This window comes from Hetaerina americana, unplaced genomic scaffold, assembly GCF_022747635.1.
Source record: "Hetaerina americana unplaced genomic scaffold, ioHetAmer1.1.p SCAF_3, whole genome shotgun sequence".
NCBI lineage: Eukaryota > Metazoa > Arthropoda > Insecta > Odonata > Calopterygidae > Hetaerina > Hetaerina americana.
Window position 1 is genome coordinate 51,210,363 of NW_027286874.1, and position 23,803 is coordinate 51,234,165.

At 34.2% G+C, this 23,803-nt stretch overlaps 1 protein-coding gene and 1 long non-coding RNA gene across 2 annotated transcripts in view; both read right to left on the reverse strand.

Moving 5' to 3' along the window:
• Positions 1 to 104: 104 nt before the first annotated feature.
• LOC139690917 (uncharacterized) lies at positions 105 to 7,268 on the reverse strand. The gene is made up of 4 exons (XR_011701533.1): positions 7,213 to 7,268; positions 6,465 to 6,650; positions 6,176 to 6,357; positions 105 to 246 (listed from the first exon to the last, which is right to left on the reverse strand). It is a non-coding gene; the product is annotated as an uncharacterized lncRNA (long non-coding RNA).
• A 5,155-nt stretch (positions 7,269 to 12,423) lies between these two features.
• The window catches only part of trio (trio Rho guanine nucleotide exchange factor), a 251,658-nt gene continuing 240,278 nt past the window's right edge, over positions 12,424 to 23,803 (reverse strand). Inside the window, exons 37-40 of the mRNA XM_071587214.1 lie at positions 20,738 to 20,897; positions 18,663 to 18,890; positions 16,416 to 16,607; positions 12,424 to 15,212 (exon numbers count right to left, since the gene is read on the reverse strand). Coding sequence (XP_071443315.1) covers positions 14,979 to 15,212; positions 16,416 to 16,607; positions 18,663 to 18,890; positions 20,738 to 20,897 — 814 coding nt within the window. The 3' untranslated portion in view covers positions 12,424 to 14,978. The remainder of the gene's footprint in view (positions 15,213 to 16,415; positions 16,608 to 18,662; positions 18,891 to 20,737; positions 20,898 to 23,803) is intronic.

Sequence of the window (23,803 nt, forward strand, 5' to 3'; positions counted from 1 at the left end):
CGAAAAAAATTCTAAGTCCAGAGCAAAAAATATTGTTGCCAGGTTTAAAAAAATTCAAGTTCAAGTTTAAAAAATTGTTTATTTTGGCTAAGTATGTACATAGTTTAACAGGAAAAAACAAATTTCAAAAAATAATGCTAGCCGTTTACATGGTGACTGTAAAGGTGGCTACTGATAGGCTTGATTCGGTAGTTGATTTTGGTGCCGTATATCTGTTGAGCGTACATCCGTGGCCACGCAGCAATCCTGTAAAGAAAAAAATAAACAGTTCAAAAAGGTGCCTCTGTTATATAAATTATTATATTTAAAAAAGTATAGCTCGCTGTTAACATTCTTTGCCGGGTTGGAAGTATTTTTACAGCATGTATTTGTCAAATATATTGGCTTGGTCCTTGCACTAAGGGTTTTGAAATACTAATTAATAAGAGCCTGTTTCTTTTATCTAAGAATTTTTATATTTACTTAAAGTTTACTGGAGAGCATTTATTAGCATATTTCTTTATTGCATACGCGATATTATAATGCCACGTAAGCTAAATAAGATTTATCCTAATCACTTATTTTATAACAATTCAGGGAATATGAACAATTAACTTTGGATTCTCACCGTGGAAATAAAGTATCCTTGTTTCTTCGGCATAATTATACAATTTTCGTAGCCTAGATTAATTCAGTAGCCCAAATTAATGGTCGTATTCAATAGCAGCCCTCCCTAATATTCACCATTTAGTGATAATATATAATAAAATTTAGCAAAAACATTAAGTATAAACGTTTAACAACGACGCTTCAAACTTGTGAATGTAGTATTTTCTTTACATTGGACAAAGTACTAATTTCAAAATGTAGCAATTTATATCTATTTTGATATCAAAGTATTTATATCAAAACATGCTCCATATGAATGCATTAGCATCGATTGCACTTTTAAAAGAATTAAGAGAAAAATATTTCATTTGTTTGTCGAAATAACGAGCAAAACTGCCGAGTATGTTATCGAAAAAAAATAACTTAAGTAAAGGTTTGAATTTAATATTAATAAGAAAGTTAATAGTCCCAAAAACATCACATCTGGTCAATCTGAAAGCATATTTTTTCCGTACTAATTCACTCATGATTATTGTAGCTGTTACTCTGGAAAACAGACAAGCTGAAGATTTAAGATAAAAATTCATTAATAATTAATTTTATGACAGTGATGAAATCTAAACATTGGAAAACCTATATAGTTCATTCTACGCACCTAAGTAACTTCGCATTTATCCAAACGGCGCATTTGCTTCTTTGGTATAAAGCGACAGAGTTGAATAACTAATAAATGATCAAACAATTGCAACTGATAAGAATTCCATTCACGTATTTAGCGCCAATCGTATTCGCATACAGAATTAAGTGAAATGCCTTCTTGAATAGAAGTTAAAATGCTATTAATTTAATAGTTACATAGCCCTGGACAATGCTCTTATGTCATAAAAATGTGTCATAATGAACTTTTAATACCCGGATTGGAATACTTTTATCAAAACCTGCCTGAAACAAATGTCTTAAAAATAGAATGCACTTCTATCAGAACTGAGGAATCTAAAAGAGGAATCCCTTTACGTTTAATTATTTTCAGCTAGCGAAGAGCAAAACCTTGAACATACTATCGAACAACATGACTAAAGTGAAGAGAAGGTTTAAAGTTTCTTTTAATAACTTTTCATAGACCCGGTAGCGTCACATTGAAAAATTTACTAAATTTCGAATTTTGCCGTCATTCACCCAAGTGGACCATTTCACACCCTATGACTGTATGTGCTGTTTTTAACAAGGTCGAAACGTTGTTTTTCCGCCATCCTTTTGACGTAAACGTCTCCCTTGTCTTCCCTCCCCCTCTCTCCCTCCCCCCTCATTTTCTACCACGTCCACTCCCCTCCTTCCGGGATCTTAAATTTATATACGATGGCACACAACTTGAGTTTGTTACCTGATGATGGAATACATCGAAACCCGGTCGTAAAATTAAAAAAATATATCAAGTGGAAAGTGCTACGATCAGTTATTCATTACGAAATGAACACTTGAAACAAGTGAAATTGCTAATCAAAATATATTGTTTATTTAATTCATGAGAATTGCCTAACGATTTGACGGCGGAAAAACATTTCATTGCAAACTCCATACGATGGAAATATGACGAAGGCATGAGAGAATTTTTCCCGATTTTTAACTAATAACCGAAATCTTGATTTAGTCTAAAAATATTTTTTCAAGTTATCCTACAACTATAATTCAATCTTTAACTTGCCAGTATCATTCCTTTATTATCCCTAACTTGCTGCAAAAATTGATCTTTAAGCGTATGCTGCAGTGGACTCTTTGTTAAAACTGACTTGTATCAATAATAAATATAACAACGTTGAGCGTAAATAAATCAATTGAACACAGCGAGAATTTGGAGAGAAGCGCGTATTTACTCTTGGATTCTTTTTATTGCATTCGGTAAAAGAAAATTAATTAAATCATTCCGAAAATATTCCCTGAAAATTAAGCAAGGTAATAAACCCAAGCGTCCTACAAATGAGAAGTCAGGGGTTAGAGGCTTTAATTTCACAAATAACTTTTAATCAAGCGAAATAAGAATAATTACAGACGTCCCATCAATCAATAACAAATAAACTTAGCGATTGAAATAAGACCACAGGAGAGTATGCCAATACATTTACAAAATTTACGACTATGCTCTCCTGAAATGTGCGGAATATATTTCTCACATTGATAAAAAAAACAATTTAAGTAAATTTTAAAATTAAAATTAAAGAAAATCGATGGTCTATGCTGACGGCATACAATTAATCCCCCAAAAATATAAGATTGCTACTGAAATGAAATATGCTTCCTAAAAGTATTTCCTATGGTTACCACTAATGGGAAAAATATTTTCCGTAATTAACATGACCACCTCTAATTGGCAGACTTCACTTCTGCATAACGTGAGAACGCACACACGACCCCAATAGAACAAAACGAGGTGGTGGTTTCGTTTCTTCCAGGATTCATGTTTATCTTGCAATAACTTTGGGAAACAATTTTTAATATGTATTCAATGTTTCATTCAATATTTAGAAATGGACTTCACAGATGGTGCCTGAAACTACGTACGTTCATAAAATCAAATTTTAAAAGATACGGCATGCCAATCACAACTCTACTATTCCGAAGACCTGTGCTTTTCTCGACAAATAACTAATTTTTCCGGTAACACAGCTTCCGATTTTCAAATATGCGTCTATATGAAGTCATTGCGTACAATTGGGAAATTAACCTTGACTATTTATCTAAGTTAGATCCGTGCAAAAGTAAAGCACATAAGATAAACTTTCAAAAAACGTCACCTCATTGCGTTCAAGATTCTTCTTCGCTACAGCTCAGAAATACACCTATATTAGGTGTGATCGCCTTGCAAGCTCAGCGATTGTTCAAGGAGTTCTTTGAAAACAGTTTAAGTTGCATGAAGTAGGTTTAAAAATAATGTGCGACATTCTATAAGCTGGAGCGGGGATAAAATCTATGTGCGCGAGGCAATGTCATTATTGTCACTACTGTCTATGAAAATATTTAGAAACAAAAGTTGAGAGTACATTGAATCCAACAAACGTCAAGTTTGATAAAAATAATTTCCTCAAAATTTGATTAGGTCTACTTAGGTCCCACCAATTTACTCTAGAATTTCCATTTTTTTATTGTGCTTTTCTTTCCTAAATGGAAATTTTAGAACTATGAATATCGAACGCAAAATAGGGTTAAACTAGGTTGCGATATGTCACTATCCATCGCCAATGATACGCGTAAACAAGCAATTAAGATTTACTTTCGGCTAATTAGAAGTGGTTAACCTCGGGTTAAGTGACCAATAAATATGAATGTTGTTCGACATTAAATTGTTTCAGAGATATTTTGATTAAAACATGGCGCGGCTTGAGAAAACGCATTCAGCCTGAAGTATTCATTGTCAGCTAAGTTCTGCCTAATTAGTTTCCTTCAATGACCATTCGAAAACTTCTGTTTGAATACAATTCAGCTTTTAATAGCTAGCAAAGGTCATTCAAGTTTTCCAAAATCTAGCGTGGCGATTTGTCCTATCTGGAGATGGAAGCGAAAATCCACATAATACTACCTATTTATACTTCCTTTACAATTGGGGAACTTTATATGTAAAAAGTGTGCTCTCCAGCAAGGTAATACTTTAGTTACACAATGACATTTGTTTTAGTCAGAGAAATAACAATTTGCTAAATTTTTAAGATACTTTCTTTAGTAAAATTTGGGAGATGCTATGCAAAATCTAAGAAGAACTCGCTACATTCAAAGATTCTTGAAAGTTATCAACTCGCTCAGGAAAAATGGGGTATCTAAAAAGATTGCTTTAAATCTGGTGTCTTTCGAGCAATTTCAATCATAACTTTCGAAAAACTTTCTTCAGTTCAAAAAAGTCCCAAGGCCTCCTAAAATGCCCCCCCCCCTAAAATTAAAATCTCCCCCAAGTAATCAACGGAAAAATAGTTTCTAGCTACATTATGAAATTGTGCATCAAGCATTATTAAAGAGTCAAATTTGTGTATGTTACAAAAGTTTATATCTCAAAGTTGCAATTTAACTTTTAACCGATGCCGAAAACTTAATACTGATGCGGTTTAATCTAATGATACACGAAGTTAAGACAAATTTACCATGCACACATCAAATAGACTGACCAGAAAGAAACTTAATACGATAAAATTTAACAATTTTTAACAAAATTCTAAATTTAAATATTAAAATAAAATAACATTTTAACAAAACAGTTTAAAATTAAATAAAATACAGAGAAAAAATAAAGTGAACTAGTGGCAAATACATTCAACGAGCAAATTTATGTATGAAAATTAATTAGTAATAATTTGATATTGCAACTTCCTTTCCCAAGAGCCAAGGTCCAGCTGGGACAGCAAAGGACTCTAGATATCTCACCGATGAGATGATTTCCCGAGCACGACAACCTTTCATTCATCTCTCACGCTATCGTCCAATCTGAAGAAATTCAGCGAGCTCGAGAATTCTCTCGTTGAAAGAGGGAAATTACGAGGTCTCTGAATATTCCGAAGTTCGATGAGTAAAATCGCGGCTCTATCGGCGAACTGCTGCCGCAGAAAGTTTCTCTGGCTCACTTGAAGTATGGCGCCGCTTCAGCAGAGAAACAATCTTATTAAAACGGAGAAAATTGAAACGTCCAGTTTTCGCATAGAAATTTAGAACCAAAATTAACATTCTAAAACATAGAAAATCGCGCAAAATGCTTTAATACGGCACTAATGATAACGAAAGGTTTCTTAGAATTATTCATTTGCATTCACGTGCGACAACTCACCGAGTGGAATATCGAAATAAAGTTCACATATCCTGTTGCTGAAAGTATTCATGAAACCACATTAGAAATCTCGTAATATTTCGGGTATTTATTGAAAGATCAAATTGGTTGACCACCTCGATTAATTTGAACAATTTTCAGATAAAAGAACAATAAATAGTTATCAATGAAGCACAGCATGTCTGTTTTGGCTTAGATATCCCTAACGAGGCATAATACTTAACAAGACAATACTAACTACGGAACGGGATTGGAAGGGATAAATTGAAAAATTCGAAACTTCTGTAATTATTATATTTCAACCCTTAACATCAATCTAAGGCATAGATAATGTCTACCGTCATTCTAATTCCAGAAAATAAATCTTGCACGAAAATTGAGGCAAAAATCGATCCAGCACGCCGAGAGCGCGCGATACCTTCTCACTCAGTGCAGTCAAACTTGACTAGGGGCTAAATGAGTATTGAAATACGTTATCGCAATGCTATAAAAAATAACCAATAGCAAGCATTCATTTACCTCTATGGGGAGTAAAAATGAGCGACAGATGATTCCTCGCAGATCAGCTGGATATAAAATCCTAGATCAACGCAGTAAATAAGTCTTCATCAAAGAAGTTAAACCGTTTTGTAAATTGAGAAGCGGAATTTACGAGCACGTGATACCCATCCTACTCAGTATCGAGGCTGCACCCCCGGCCAAGTACTACAATTACTCCAGCTAAATTAATCTCAAAATTGTCAAATGTCACGGTAAGCTAAAATAAAGGAGCAGCAATTGGGTTACCTTTCCAGAGTAGATGCAAGCAGCATCAGGGAAATCATCTTGCCCAATAGCTGATTACAAGAGAGCATTCTTCGCCTTCCCCCTTCAAAATGGGCCTCTCGATTCGATGAAATTGCGATGCGATGAATTTTTCCACAGTAGAAGTGGTCCCAAGTAATGCGATCAGCAGTTTGAAGGAGCATCTGCAAGGCATAAGAAAGGATAAGTTTTTGGAAAAAATCATCAGTAAATAAGTCTAGGATTTAGCTCATGTAAAACTAGCAAGTTTCCTAAGTGATATGAAACTAACGTATTAAAAATAGGTGGATTCATTCTGCAAACCAATAACTGTGCGCCTAATACTCGGCCAGATAAGGTCCTTGAGCTCTGCAGAGGAAGATGCTCCGAGCAGGGGCAATCGTTCTAGAAGGGAAATTGCCTTCCATGTCACTACTTTCTTTCTCTCTCCAATTGCGACATCACACCTTCGGGTGAACTGAAAAAATGAAGTCACACCGAAAATAAATTAAATCAAGTATCCTTAAATATGAGATTCAATTCGTATTTGCCACGTTTTCGTCTAGAACATTCACGTTAGGCACGTGAAATTTGACTGCAAAAATAATTCCCGAAATGAAAAGTCACTGGATTTAATTATTCCAACATTTCCACAAATCTCGAACAAACCTCTAAGGAATTCACAGGGAATTTAGTTTCCCAAAATAAAATATATTGTCTGAACAGTTCAGGCAATCAAAATGAGAAGAGCATATGCCTTTGTAACGACGCGTCAAATTTCACCTTTCCCAAATTTCGAGTGCCGCGAAACCTTCATTCATCTATAGTATGTCAGTATGCATATAAAACTATATCCTTTAAAACGTGAACCAGCATTATCACGACATTATGTATCCAAGAAACGATAAAGATAAGATTGCGAAAGAAAAGTTCAAGGCAGAATTCGACGATCGTGGGAAATGCGTTTTAATAATAAAATTCGCGTATTTAAGCAAGTTTATCAGGAAATTGACATTGACTTAGAATGCATGGCCACTTACTTAATATGTTGGCAACGCCAGTGATCCTCCGTCGCCACGCTACGTCGTTCATCCCATACTTCATGACTGACTTCGTAGAACTAAGTTCCGGCCAGGGCATGAAGAGGGAAGGGGGAGGATGGTTCGGCGGACGCACGGGATTGGTAGGCGAAGATAAGGGAAGGGGGCGAAGAGGAAGGTTTGAACTGCCGTGGGGGACGGTGGTGAAGAGTGATGGGGGATTTAGATATGGGGGGGGGGGGGAAGGAGGGAGATGGGTTGAGGGTTAATGGAATATCCATTACACGGTGGAAAGAGGGAGAGGGGGAGTGACGAAAGAATGCCGTAGACAGCTGAACATGAAATGGCATAGATATAAAATTATAAACGCATTTGTTAATGGAAACACATATGAAAAACAAATATATGGCAAAAATAAAGTATCTTACGAGATTGATTGGAACACAATGTTCTTGTTTGAGCTGTGCACACTCATTGGTACGCAAGGAATATCTTAAGTGCAAACAAAAAAGTATTTTATTTCCTATTGTTTTTATGAAAATGCCATGCGTGTGAGAGGAGAAAGATTAATAGCCATAAAAACTAAACGGTTACGGGAAACGTTTCTGCCAAAAGACTTAAAACTAATAACTGCTGAGGCGTTTCATCAAGAAGACCAATTACACAACGTCTTGGACAACGAACATGATCTGCGAGGCGATTTTGGTTAAAAAGGCGATCAGAATTAATCCAAATTTTCCTGCGAGTACGTATGATTCAGAGCACAAATGTCTTATAAAGTATTGACATTAAAAGAGTAAATGTTTCCGAGTATCCTTGGGTATTTTTCCAATCCTGAAAGTCTAAGACGTGCTCATATAGACTGCGAAGTGATGTTGATCCCTTCGTCCCATTTACAGGCCCTGTATGCCATCCCCGAGTAGACGAAGTTCACTCCCTCGGGTCCGATTGACGCGTCGGCGATTAAGATGGCTTCCTATAGGACGGGGCGGATTTCTACTCGCGCCAGTCCGAGGTTCGCTCAAAATGATCCGTCATCGGCTAGAGGGTTGCTGGTTAAAAATTTGAACGATAATCAAAACATGGGACCGCTACGACAACGCTTTGTGTGCCAGGCCATTCGAACTGCCTCTCCACCGTCTCCCTGCAGCCGGGAATGCCGAGTCGGCTGCCTCGCCTGCAATACCTCGCACCTATCACGTCTCGAAAAGACCCCCCACCATCGAAAGGCACATTTGGCTATGATTACCTAATAGTCAATACCATGATTGAATACGCTCTCATTCTTGGCCTCGGAATTTGTACCAATAGCTTTCTCAAATTTACCAAAATTTCTGTACTAAGTTTTAAGCAATATTTTCAATCTGCTCTATTTAGACTAAGGTGTCTAATTATTTTTATAATGGCATTCTCAATAGTGTTACGTTGTTGAGGCCTAAAGGAGAAGAACTGCGTCAGTCCAAGAAGTTTCATCAAGGAGTGAGTTGATGACAGGGATGAAGGGAGGAAGTAGACTTGATTGAAGAGGGTCTCATTGTATGTTGAGGAGGACGTTGGGTTGTGTGTTGTATGGAGAGGCAAGAGAATTATTCGGCAATTGTTTCCATCCAAAACCTAACTTATCCGGCAGATTACCTTTGATAATAATAATCAGGGATTAATTGGTATTGTCCTTTTGTCAGCGAATCCTAAACTGTCTTCTTAAGATTTAGACCAGCATTCCAACACCAGTGTACAAACATAGAAGCCGAGGCCCCTATCCTTTTTTTGTCATTAATCACTTTCTTTAAAAAAATTATTCAATAAACACCAACGTATGTGTCCCACTAACCATGCTTGGTTCTTTTGATAATGGTCTTCTGTAATTTCCCGCCATCCCCCACTTTCCAAACACTATAACTTTTACCTATCCAAATATCAACCCACGAGTATTATCGCTTAAATACGAGTATGCGTGCAAATGGCCCAAGCCCTTGAACACTTCGTCGATGAACCTTTAAAAGGTCTTGGCTTCGTTTCTGAGGTTACACGGCGTATATGGAAATTCAAAAGGGTCCAAATGGCGTTATGATTGCCGTTTTCGGAATATTGTCCGGTCAAACAGTTATTTGGTGATACTTACATACTAAGGCAATGCGCGAAAATAGTATTACATACGAAAAGACAATCTGCTGTGGACCTCTATTACCTAAAAATTCCATTCAGAAAAGTGAAATCATATAATCATTGCCATTATTTGGAACGATAGGCGATCAAGAAAGAAATCTAAAATAAATTAAATCCTTTTCATTTAAAATAATCCACAGAACTGAGTAATCATAGTAAATGACGGTTTATTGAAACAAGAAATAACTGTAACAAAACCCAACGAAGTAATCCCCTCATAATAAGTGAAGCTCTTACCTCTGCTCTTACGGATTCCAAATCGGTTTTCCAACAGGTTGCCTCAAGGTTTTTCTTCCACCTGTTGACTGGTGATTCTTGTTAGTGTATCGCAGTGATCGGCAAACCATGGCTCGCGAGCCACATGCGGCTGACTCTTTGGACCCTTTGAGTGCGGCTCTTCTACAAAATACCACGCATGGGCGTTGCTGGAGCTAGTGTCTCATCTTTAGGAGAGTGCTCTGAAGCGACTTATAGAGAAAAAATTTCCAGAAAGATAAATGCGAACGCGTATCGTAAAATCGTATCTTTGGATTGTGTTACACAATGTCCCGCATGTACTTCTGGGGGCGTGTCCCCGCAGGAAAGACTAGAATTGTAGTTGAAGTCCACCTGCCTCTATCCAAAGCGCTTTGCCTCCACTGCAAGATTTCCTCCACAAATAATTGTAGTTCGAAATTTGAGGATTTTTTTTATTTTTTAAATTTCTTATTTTGGTTTGATGCACTTTTCCGAGTGTTTCTCCAACTTTTTTAAGCTGCCCAAAAAGTAAGATTTCAGAAGGTCCTCTAAGTAGGCATATATGTCGGCGATAACCTGCTCATTTGACACGAATCGTTTTCCGGCGAGCCAGTTTTGTCCCGTTTGAAGTTTAAAAAAAGTCACTGGTGGCCAAATCTGTGAATGTGTTGGGTGTATTGATAATTCGAATTTTAATTCCATAATTTTCACCATAAAAAACAGGTGTGCACCCATTTTTTGCCTTGATTTATTCGCTCTACTGGTGCTATAACGATGCATAATACAATCCATATATTGTTTGCCTTTTTTGCAACTAATTAATGTGGATGATTCCACATGCATCCCACAAAACTGTGGCCATCACCTTGTCAGCCACTTTCATCATCTTTGCCTTTTTTCAGAGCAGGGTCGTGTTTAGAAACCCACTGTTTCTACTGTACCTATATTTTGCCCATACTTATGCGTCAATATAGAAACTTATTGTGTTGGAAAAGTGCCAAACCAGATTCTGAATCAACTACATGATTGCGTTTATTTTCCACTGGGAGCAAATGTGGTTCCCAACTTCCCAAGATTTTTTTCACATCCAAATTTTCATGCAAAATTGAAAACACTGTATCTAGTAATATGCCAGGGGCTTTAACTATTTCATAAACTTTGATTCGCCAATAACTCAAAACCATTCAATGGATTTTGTCAATAATTTTAGAGGAAGCCACTTCCACTAGATATCCTTATTGATAAGTATAACAGTTTCAGGTTTAACTTTGTGGAATTCCTTCATGATGAGGGTAAAAAAGAAACTTAACAGTTGCACAATAAAACTTCCTTTATTGTGGAAGCGTAAAGTTTCTTTTTTTACCCTGATCATCCTAATTGATATTCATCATTTGTGGATGAATGACCACAATTGAACTCACTTACTAAATTGTAAAAAGTTACAAACACAGGAGAAGATGTGCCATGAACTAATGCCAACTCAGCTTTGATCTCTTTTGGTGTTAACCCTTTTCAATTAGAGTTTGATTGCAACACACGTCTCATTTTTTTCCATTTTTCTAAATAAAAAAAAATTTGTACCGTCAATCGACTATGAAAATGAAAACATATAATGGATATAGCTGAAAATTTCACAGTAATCTAGTGAGGGATGAGGCTTATTAAATGCACATCTTTTCTGATATCAATAGTTGAATTATCTAAGGAATTATTGAACGATCTATGCATAATAATAATCATTGTACTAACATACATTGAAAACGTTGCAATAAGAAAATTGAGCCATCTGAATCTCCTTAAGATGACCAGGAAACTTAAGAAATTAAGTATAAAGTGGTGGGAAAAAGTCACAAAAATCATGTCATTACGCACATCATTCCAACATTTTTATCCCAAAAGTTTTTCAAGTATACCAAATCCAATTGACTACTCAAACGTATGGAGAGGAAATGAACAGTGATGATTATCAAACCAAGACCCTTCGGTCAACAGATCAGTGCTCCACCAACCTACAAATGGGAGATCTAATTTGACTTAAAGACATGACTACTTATATTAAAAGATGCTAAAGAAACAATACTACACTTAATGAGTAAAAGTATTTGGATTACCAGCATTAAATTCCTATTTCAGTTTCCAAAATGAAATACACTATGTTATCCCACAGAAGAGCTTTATTGTACGACCCGGGTTTCGTCGAAGATCTACATCATCACCTGATGATGTCGATCTTCGACGAAACCCGGGTCGTACAACAAAGCTCCTCTGTGGGATAACATAGTGTATTTCATTTTGATATGAAGCAATTCCACAAAGTTACTATGGATACAATTAACCAGAACTATTTCAGTTTATTTTTAGCAAGAAAATGTGCATACTACACTCAATGAGTAGAAGTATTTGGATTGGCAACAATCTATAGCAAAAGAAAAATAAATTTAAACAGAAGTATAGTCCAGTCAGGAAAAGATTAAATGAACCTTAATATATGGGATAAATTTAGATTTTAGAAGTGAAAGAAGTCCAAGCGAAAATGCTACGCAATGTAGTATAAGGTATTAAAGCATGCAAATTATGTAGTCTGATACCAAACAATTTTCTTTTGGAAAAACCACTGGACCACCTCTCTTCAAGACCATTCAGGACAAAACTTAAGATCAAAGATCCAAAAGATATAAAATGTTTCAAGTCCACACAAGGACTGATACAATTTGAAAACATTATCTCCTAATGAGGATATTATATATGACTAGTATCTCCTTAATGATTTATAAGGTAAATGGATATTAAAAATGAAATAGTCATATTATTCTATTAAAAAAATTTCCTTTATTTTATGTACAAACATACATACTTATGTACAACACAGATGTGTCTTTTATAACACACGGACTAGGTCTGCAGAGTATTGGTTTTTGTTTCATGTCAAGCCATGTCCATTAAGGATCACAATTTTTTATACAATGGGGAAAAATTTTTATGTACTTTTCACAAAAGAGAAAAGTGGTCAGCATGCTAAGTGATAATCATATTCTGGAGTACATTACTTTTCCAGATGGCTTTGATATTAACTCAATCACAGCAGCCATAAAATACAACTACCTTTCTTTGGCCAACAAAGTTTTTAACAAATATAAAAATGAACCTTCATGATTCAGATGACATTGCATAGTTAAAAATACTCACTTGTACACATAATCAAATGATTTTCAAGGTTATGAAACAAAAAAATTAAAACATGCCCCAAAGATAACAATGCATCTTCATTTTTCCAATGACTATTGGAATGATTATGCAAATATGTAAAAACCCTAAACAAAATATGATGAGTTACATACATATTTAAAAGGCATGGACTGAGAATTAATGTGTTAGGCACTAACTGAAACTGACCAGCACAAAAATGAGAATTTAATAATTGAAAAAAGCTAATTTTGATATTTTTCAGGTGAAATGAAAATAACTTTCAAAATATATATTAAAATGAAATATGCAGATTCACCACTAATTTTGCAGGAAATCAATGCTAGGCTGTGCTACTATTTGTTAACCACAGGTAAAAGTATGGAAACAAAAATAACACACTATGCATCCGTCAAAGACAAGAAGAATATTCCTATTTCCGGCATTTATGATGCTGCTGCAAGTCTTATTTTCATTTAAAACAAAATTCACTCGATAAGGAATGCAAGAAATAAAAGAAATTTAACCACCTCAACCATCTCCACCGTTTTTTGACTGATTAACAAAGGTAAAACTTTTAAGTCAAATATTGTCAATCATGAAAGACTAAATGGCATTAAAACTAATGCTAGACCATAAAAAAAACTAAATATTAATGCTGATTTGAGGAACAGTAACCATTCTGGAGAACTGATTGCACAGTAATTGGTATATACTGATGCAATATCAAATAACAGTTCAATCATATAAAAACATTCTTCCACAGTACCACATACCCAGAAAATAATGGTCCAAGAATATAGCCAATTTTTGCAGAAAAGATATTATAAACCCTGGTTTCTTGCAATTTTGCTAATCCAATTCCTGTAACTGTAAAAACAGCTTAAAATTTCCTTATTGGTATTAGTAAATGATTTTTTTTAATCATTCCTTATGTAGTCCAGAGTATGAAACAATCACAACAGGCAATAATATAAAGTTAAAAAGTCACCAAGTTGCAGCAATTCATTCGTCAAAGATTTATATACATTTCTCCAGGGAAACAAGAAGGCCCCCTGGTTGAGCCTAATAATTTATTATTTAAAATAACAATATCTCATATCAGAGACAAAACAAAGCTGTGCCAATACATGATGCTTTTTCTCATTTCATTTGCTATCAACAGAGTTGAAAGCACACACAAGCCAACATCAAATCACGCTTCTTTTTTGGGACATGGCACACAGATTGTAAGCCTATGAAGGGTCCTGCTTTCCCACACATTATACCACCAATGCAACCTTTCTGCATTATGAAAGCAGCACTTAACACAAAATTTTTGAGTTCAGGCAGCAAAGATTACCAGTCCACAAACAAGAAAACTTTACAACAGTTTTCCGAGATGAAGACTTCAAAACAGCCAAAAGCTTACAAAGACTATGGATTTTTTTTTCCAGTGAGCACTACAAATGTTGAGCAGGCTGTGAAGCAAGACTGCAAGGAGCTCAGGTCTATTTGGCTCTATATCCATTTGAGAGAAAGATAAGAACTTTATTCCACAATTTTTTTAAAAATTGTCATCCATAATCTCTGTGCCCCATGGGCAAGGACTTTGCTTCATCTGAAACAAGCCAGTTGGTTGCATCATGGGTGAGTCATGTCACACTAGCATCCTGCTAGGTTGCTGCAACCCATAATTTATGTGGCACCAAGTGGCCACCATAAGAAGTATGTCAAAGGACTGTGTTTGATTGACAGATCTCAACACAGCTTATGCCAAAAAACTTGGCAGACACTGTTCGGTGTGTTTTCCTTTTTGTTGATGTTGTAACAAGTTTCTTCAAATTCACTTAATTCCTCCATCAAGGTTTTATAGAACAATTAGCCCTTTGTATCCATTAGCCATGATCTTCCAACAATGCCTATGAGGATTTTTCTCAACACCATTGCAGCTGGAATGGTTTTGCTTCCCTAAGGTCGTAGACATTTTGGGCACACCATGGCATAAGATTCATCATACTTAGAAGTATGACAAGTAGATGGTTGAGGCTTGCTTTACACATCCTCACGAAAATACTGAAAACCCATGAACCACTGAGTAGGTGATTCATTGCTAGAGGAACCAATTATCAGAAGCTGTGTGAAAGCTGGACCAAGAAGCGCTCAGAAATATTTGCTTCAATTAAAGAAAACAAAATTGTTCACACTTCTTTCGTTAGTTCTTTCTGGTAAGCAATAGGATACTGTATAGCCTTAAGAAAATCCTTTTGAGTCTGTAATATGTTACGTATTGTAGCAACCCATTCATCCCTACTTTCTTTTGACGCTCCCTGACAAACAAAAACTAACCTAGGTTTCAGTGGGTCAGTTGATCTAATCACAAATTTGTAAGATTCTCCATCATCACAGTCATCCTCCAGAACCATTTTGTTAACCTGAAAAATGTTTAAGAATAAACATTAGCAACTGAAATAAATAGCAAAGTAAAAATTTTACAAATATCTACATGGAGACATTTCTCAGTACTTATGCATGCAGAGAATGATTAGGAACACATCAAATGAGTTTAGTGACAGTAAAATAAATGGCATTGATTGAAGAAAGAAGAAATGAAAATATGAATAATCGAGTTCCTTGGACAAGCACAGCAGTTTTTAATTTAATTTAATCTCATACAAGTGTGTTGTTTTCCAAACTTTTAACTTGCTGGTATGTTTCTGTTTTACACAATATCCTTATTCTACAGCAATTAGCTATTATAAATGAAGGTGATATATTTCATGAACAGTTTTCTCAACTTTTTTGATAGAACTGATGGTACCATGTAATAAGAAATTGAATTGGTTGTACGCATAACAATGAATGGCATACTCTTGCAACTTTATGAGATTTAACTGATGTCGGTAGGAGGTTATTAACAATCCAAATGCGATGATTTTTGCCCATTTATGGTCTTTTTTCACCTCAGTTACCCGACTGTTTAGTTCAATTATCTACTTTATGGATAATGTTGCGCGAGCGACCATTTCTCTTCACAAGGAAAACTTGAGCATATAAAGCATTATTTGGGGTTTTCCATTGGCGTCCGTGGTTTATTGTGTATTTAAATTCTTGAACATTACATACTTCTACTTAAATTTACTCATAGCACTAACTATGAGACTGTTGAAATACCCTTTCACTAATATGTAAAGTTTGCTTCACGTGTACATGTTTTTCATAGCCCACTCAGACATTTCAAATTCACTTTCGAAAAATCCTATTTTCCCATTAATTCTCAAGATAAATAGGTGCAAGACATTGCATGAATTCATAGCATATTGCATATGTCGTAGAAAATGGTTGCACTTATTGATATATATTAATATCGGGGAAAAATATTTTAACAGGGAAATCTGACAATGGTTTCCCCATTCATTAGCAAATTTAATTATAATGGCGTGATTTTTGTTATCACACATCTTAAAATAAATTTCTACTGCCAAAAATATTGTCCTATTTACCAATTTTTTATTATATCAACTTTTACTCTTCATTTCAATGCTTAAAAATAGGGTGTGTATAGAACACAGATTTATATGGTAGTTATGAGTACTCAAATTATAGTTAAATTTTTAAAGTTAACTTTGAATAATCACCTGAATATGAGCCTTGTAAATGTACACAGGGTTGATAAACTGAGTTTTCTTTCCTACGGCTTCACTAAAAATAATATTTTGTTCAAACAAAAATACTTGAAGTTCTTTTCCTTTAATGCTGGCTCCAGATGAACTCTCATAACAGATAAGTGGGCCATGAAGAAGTAACTTCCCTTGAGCAGTGATTTTACCCTGAAAAACATAAAATTTATTATAAATAAATGTAAACTTATACAGAAGCAATCAAAGTCTTAATTAGAATACCTTCAATTAATTAATATAAAACATTAACATTCCAGGACTACTTAAAATGATACACTTTTATTTAGCCAATAGAGAAAGGAATTGGAAAAGAATATTCTCCAATCCCCTTTGCAAAACACTTTCTTTTAATTTTTGGTTTTGTTTCATCCAATAGTTTATATTTTATAGTTCCACAAAGCACTAATTTCAGGCATACACTCATATTACAGCAATAATAAAATAAGCATTATCACATCAAAAAAACTTTTCCTGAAATTATAGCATGATGCAACATTTTACAAATAAAATAAACTACAGTCAACTCTTGATTATTTGTGTGTGGATTATCGGTACTACACTCTTTCCAGCACTTGGCATTATGATAAAATTGGCGTAGTGAAGATAATAAATGCTTTGAAGATTCATTTTGCTTTTCAAAAAATACAAGTTTGAAATACCTCTGCTTTCTAAAAGTTTTTAATTTCACTGAATCAAAAGTTGTCAGTAATATTTAATGTTTTAATTTAAAAATTTTGAACTATCTCAACTTTTGCATTATTGTTTCCCTCGAATTCAGCCCTTAGAATTTCATATTCTCCTTTAAGCCAAGCAAATATAGAGTTTTAATATGCGACAAGTAAGTTAACTATCAACACCGCATTATTTTAATCAGTATCATAAGGTAAAATAAATCTGTATCAGTGGTCCTTTGATAAAATTTGTTCTTGACTGTTTCTCTTCCTTGGTACATGATTGGTTTAGCTTTCTGAGTAACATTTATTCACTTCATGATAATTCTGTATTTTAGTAAATCAGTACTTCAATCTTTATAAAAATCGAAAAAATGCCCCTCCCACTGCAAAAAACTCAAATTAATCACACCATAAAAAAGGATAATTTCTGTACATTTCCATTCATATAAATCATGACAAAATTTTCAGCCATTTTGGATTATTCGTGCATTGTCATGAGTCCATTTGCATGGATAATCGCTTTATTGTACGGGCAAAAAAATATTTTTCTTTTGAAAAAAAATATTTAAAAATCTAAAGAATAAAAATAATAATCCATTTCACTTAACATATATGACATGCTGCAAAGAAAATATACCTGAATGGAAATATGATTCAATCTTAAGAAACTTATTTGACAGCCCTGCCTGATGCAACTCATGCCTTTCTTGTTGCAGGACTAGCTTTAAAAGCCCAAACTACATGAATGATAGGATATCAAATCACTGAGGAATATTTTTAGATATAGTCTCCACGTTATAGGGGTATTATCCAAAAGAGCATCTTTATTTCATGAAGGAGATTCTTATGCCCCTTTCTCTCTGGTGCTTTTTAACTCCCTATTCTTTCCAGACAATAATGGCTTGGATGCCGAATGATACAAGGCAGGAAAGCATAATGTATCATTGCGGACCCATGGATTAGAAGGAGAGCATTGTGGGATTTCTTCCTATAATATTTTAGTAAAGATCTACTGATATGACTTTATGTACATTTCATTTAATGTGTGAAACCACTCAACCATCATTTTCTTTGACATGTGCGCAAGATTACCAACAAATTTCTTGTGCCAGATTTACTAACTTTACTAACTGCGCTAGGAAGCCAGTATGCCTATTGATTAAAAATTTACTTGACATGTTTATACTGGAAAATACACCTTATGCTCTAAATCAGCTGGCATTAATAATGGTTTTTTTCTATTGGCAAAATTTCATGATCACATAAACAGTAAATATAGTGATTTCATTACCATGCAACAATTTCAAAGTGTAAGATCATTCTTTTTGACAGGAAATCCTGGTTAAGGCGAGTGATATTTACACTTTGAAATTGTTGCATTGTTATGTGCATTAGTGGATGAATCTGCTGAAGTTATTGTCGTGGTATCTCCCACAGTTTCTTTGAATCAGAAATTTCATATTTTTGAAATATTGCACTAACTAAATTAATCTTAAAAAAACATAATACATATATTTACACGAGTACTTACATCGAATCCTTGGAGGCGACCCACATCCATCATATCGTTTGCAGCTTTAGGTACAACTTGCATTACTCTTGAGGCCTGCTGCAAGGATTCTAACTCTTGCTTTAACTGAGCCCTCTCTGTGTACTTGCATATATCCCTCAAGAGGAGCTGGTACTTCATTATTCGCTGAACAGGTTTTATTAACAAGTCACACAACTGAAGTTTGTGACCTAACTTAATTCTCATTTCCTGAAAGGAGAAGAATGTGGTATGAAAAATAAATATTAAATGCATTGGTAAAAGCTTGCAAGAGCATAAAATTTTATGTTGGACAGTAAAAATATCAGGATCTACATATAAGTCAATATAAAATTTGCCTGTTTCTTCCCCTCAAAATGAACATAGTTAATAAATGGAAGTTTACATTTAAATTCACTCAACCATCACATAAAGTCTTCTCGAATAACTAAATTACATTTAAAATTAGATTCAAAACAGCATGCCTGTGGTAAATCAGAGTAGTTGTTTTTTCCTGGAGTTCAGATTTTAAATTGAATAGAAAACACTAAATAAAATAATCTCATACATGCATTATTATTTCCATCAGAAGCATTTCTGTGTATTTTATTTAAATTTTTAATGAAAATAAGTATCTTATTTTACTACTATATGCACTTCAAATAATTCTCAAGAGAAAATGAACAGTACAAACAAGTTTCCTTTTTCAATTTTCAAAATTTTCCAGACGCACCTCCAGCTTTTTCTGCAAACTGGACAGATTGTATGTACAGACAGACTGTATAGCTCGCAAGGTAGGTAGGTAATTATTGTAAGTCCCAACTTAACAGTGCATATTAATGAGCTATTCCAATTTATGTGAATAATCAAATTCTCACACTGTTGCCTGTCTTTAATGTTTGATTACATTTACATGAAAGTATGGAATAGAGAAAATTGTAAGGTTACAAAAAATTGGTACCATATTACATGAGAGTTTTAATTCAGACATTTCTATTATCAGTATTTATTCTTGCATCTACCTAGCTATCTATCAGCATCTATTCTTTCTACACTAAGATACACTAATACATAATAATGTGTATTTCACAAACTACCATTAATTTCTGCAAGCTGATGACTATCACTCTTACTGCCATCCTCAGAAGCTCATTAATATGAACATGAAAATCAACAAAAATGCCTGTATCACAGAGAGGGTATATCACAGGCCAAAAATACTCGAGATTAGGGTTTTGAATATCTCATACAATGTAAACTTTGAATAATTGAATACCAATAAATGTAATGATATAATCAACAACAACACCAGTCATATTACCAACAGGTAAACAGTATTGAACCTCAAGTAGAAAAAGTATGATGTAATTTCACCCATTGATACGAATAATGACACCATCCCTATTCCAAAACTATACATCACCATGACATGAGTCTCAAGTCAATATGTCAACAAACAAATTAATTACATTTTTAAATGGAAACAATACGAATGATATTAATCATATTTATGGAAAATAAAAATTTACTTCCTTTAAATACCTGTGCATTAGATCTCTAATATTCCTTAATTTTGGTTACAACCATTTTTATTATGATGAACTAACAGCTACACTAACCTCTACGGTGTCCCACCTAAAATATCTAATTAAATCAGAAACATTTGGTGAATTTTACCTACTTTATCAATGGATTCAACCATGAATGTCAAGTCTGAGAGATGACAATGACCATCTTTGTCCCCATTGTTTACTAAAATGATTAAACAAAGAACACATGATATGGAATAACACAAAGTTAATGAACAACAGTTTCATTTGTCCAATAGTTACTCAATATGATGAAATATAGATAGAATGTGTTACATCAAGACTTCTGGAACATGGCAAATATCAGTGCAGATAACTCATGAGTCTAGGGAAGAGTCATTTGGGATGGACATTCATTTTTTTACTTGAAAATTGGGAAGATGATATGAAGGCTACATATTGAGATTTTATCCTAGGATAAAACCAAACCCTATTAAATTGAAGAAAAATTCTTAAAATTGTTAAAATGTAGAAAGAGAATGTACAAACCTCAAAATATGTATCCATGTATTCTGAGACAATGTACTCAGACTTGGGCTTATTCTGGCAGTACACGACATACATGTGAAGTTTCCTCTCATAGCGCTTAAATAATGGACCCAATTCTTCTGGATGATTTATACATCTTTCTAATGCTTTAAGGAAGAAACTGTAAAAGACATAATGGAAAGATATACAATAAGGAAATATTTTATTTCTGATGATTGAAGCATAAATTCAATGACAGTTGGGTCTCTTTTTTGAGAAATAGACTAATAACAGCAGATCAGTTTCTTTAAAAATTATAAAAGTTTGCATTTATAAATGATACGGAATTAAGATGCCATTCAAAATTCTAATTTGAAAAGGGTCATAATATTGCCCAATTCATATCAATGTGACATCACAAATTGAATGCAAATACCCATTACTTATTTCCTTATCCCGAAGAATCATAATTTTATTTAACAAGAATCATACACATTTAAAATAAATTCTGTAAATACTGGTGGTCATAAAGAAAATTTTACCAAGGGGGAAGATAAACTTGGCTTAGTAAATACAATCCAATTAAAAAATTTTGAAGGGCAGTTTTAATAATCAGCCAAAAATATGTGAAACAGTTCATGCACTTTCATGTAAGTTCCATAAAATAGATAAGCTAATAAAACCTTGTTTCATGGCTATGTTAGCAATATGCTAAATTTTCTCCTGTCATAATCACTTTCTGTAAACATTCTCCCACAGCAAGAAAAAACATATTAAAATGATTTATCAACATTTCTTAGAGCTAAAAACATTTGTACAGCTTCCAACAACTGCATTTTCTCTTTTGACAACAAAAAACCAAGGTACCTGTCAGGAGCTATTGTGTCAGTCATTAACTTCTGATGATGACTGAAAAACTCAGTCTTTAGAAAATATGCTTGATATTATGCAGCAGGCAATCCCAAAGATATAAATTACTGCATTTCCCAGCATATAAGATACACTTTTATTACTCCAAAATGTGCTCTAAACACAGCTTGTATCTTATGGGTTGGGTGCATAAGGATATAACATGGACCTATAAGTGCAAGCTAATGGAAAAATTCTCGCTATTAAGAACATTTTCCTGCATCATGCACATAAAATGGTTGTCTTTATCACATTTTTCAAAATTATCATTGCTTTGAGCCAGTAGGAATCAACAGAGTTTTAATATTTTATCCAGTACTTCCTAAAACAATACCCCAAATGATAAATATATATACAATGTATTAAGTTTGGTCACATCTGACATTTGGTGCTGCTGCAAAACTTATACCCGTTGGACTAACAGTGATATAGTCCTCCTGATAATTTGAGTATTTCATTTGAACTTGAAGTTATGAATCACACTTCAGAGCTTGGAAAAAAGGTAGCTGAAGCGCATTTTGGCCCACCTCTCTCTGAGACGATAATACAAGAATAGAGGGAGCAGAATGTACATTCAGTATGAGTAAACAAATTTATGTTCATTTGCTCCTAAATGGCCAAAGCTTGAGAAATATGTTAAGCACTGGATTATAAACCACAGAAGCATAGATTACTGTTTCAACAAAAGTGAAATCAACTCAAGCGAGAAAATAAGGGATAGGTATTCTATAGCCAATTTTTCTAGAACTGCCCGGTATTAGATATTCATGAAGAGAAATGGTCTGTGCATTCACACTAGATCTGTAACAACATAAAAACTGCCAATTGAACACAAAAGTAAGGTATAAATATAAATAAGGCACCAACTCATGAAGTCACACCGATAGGGATAATGAAATGGCCATTGATTTTTAGGGTCTGTAATTGAAAAAGTACAGGTGGAAAGTTGAAAGCGAGACTATCATACTGTCTTTTTAAAAATGTAAAATTAGCAATGGTCCATATGGAAGTAAAGATGTCATTGTGTAATGACAATGACTTTCAGGGATTCTACAGTAAATAAATGTAGATATAGCAACTCATTTTTTAATGCAACAATTCCTTTCATCTTTTTCTGTCTGACATAAGTATTTTTTGTAAATATTAACCTGAAAAATGACAGTGCATCTTATGTGCTGGTGCTTCAATTTAAGTCTTATGGGCTAGGAAATACAGTCGGCATTCCTAAAAGTGATGTGCATCAACTTATGGCCAAAAACATGGGCATGAGAGAGGTGTGAAGTTGGTGCTACGAGTACTCTTGGACGAACAAAAGGAAACTCTCACACAGATCTGCCAAGAGTTTCTCAACCATGTGAGAGAGGATCCAAATTTATTAGACAATGCCCCACCAGACCACTTCCCCTTCCCCTGCATCAAATCTGTGCTGAAAGTACATCACCATGGCTCGGTGGAAGCATTACAACAGGCCATGATGAGGGGAGCTTATCAGTGTTTTCAAGCACCGCCTTCCAGAAGACATACGAGGCGTAGAAAACTCGCTGGCAGCGGAGTGTAATGCACAAGGGTGCTACTTCGAAGATTTTTGAGTGAATGTATCAATTCTGGCAATAAAGTTTTTAAAATTAATTCAGTCCTACTACTTTTGGGAGAGAATTTGTGTTTCTATTGTCAATGCTATCAAATATTTATCATTGTTTTAATGATGAAGATAATGAAATTGGCAATAATATTGATTCATTTACATCCTAATCACTTTAAGTACTCATTCCATGTGATCATAAAATATATGTACTGCTTAAAGAAAAAGTACTACCTATTTAGGATGTTAACTACAATTTAAGGTAAATTTCTTTGTACACTATTTATTAATGAAAATTTAGTTGACCATTTTGAATAAATAATAAAATAATTATGTACCATTTGCACAGAGGAAAGATTTTTACCAAGTTTAAGATAAAAATGATAGTTTAACTCAAATCACATATGTAGAGTCTCACAACTCATACTTTCCTAAGAAGGTTTTTCAAAATAGCAAAAAATGAAATTAATGAGCAAGTAAATAAGCCAGCTTTGAAGGGTGTTTTGAAATAAAAGTTTATGAAAAACATGCATGAATTATTTTCAACAAAACTAACTATTTTGGTGATGAGTTGTATTGTTTCCAAGTATTACCTA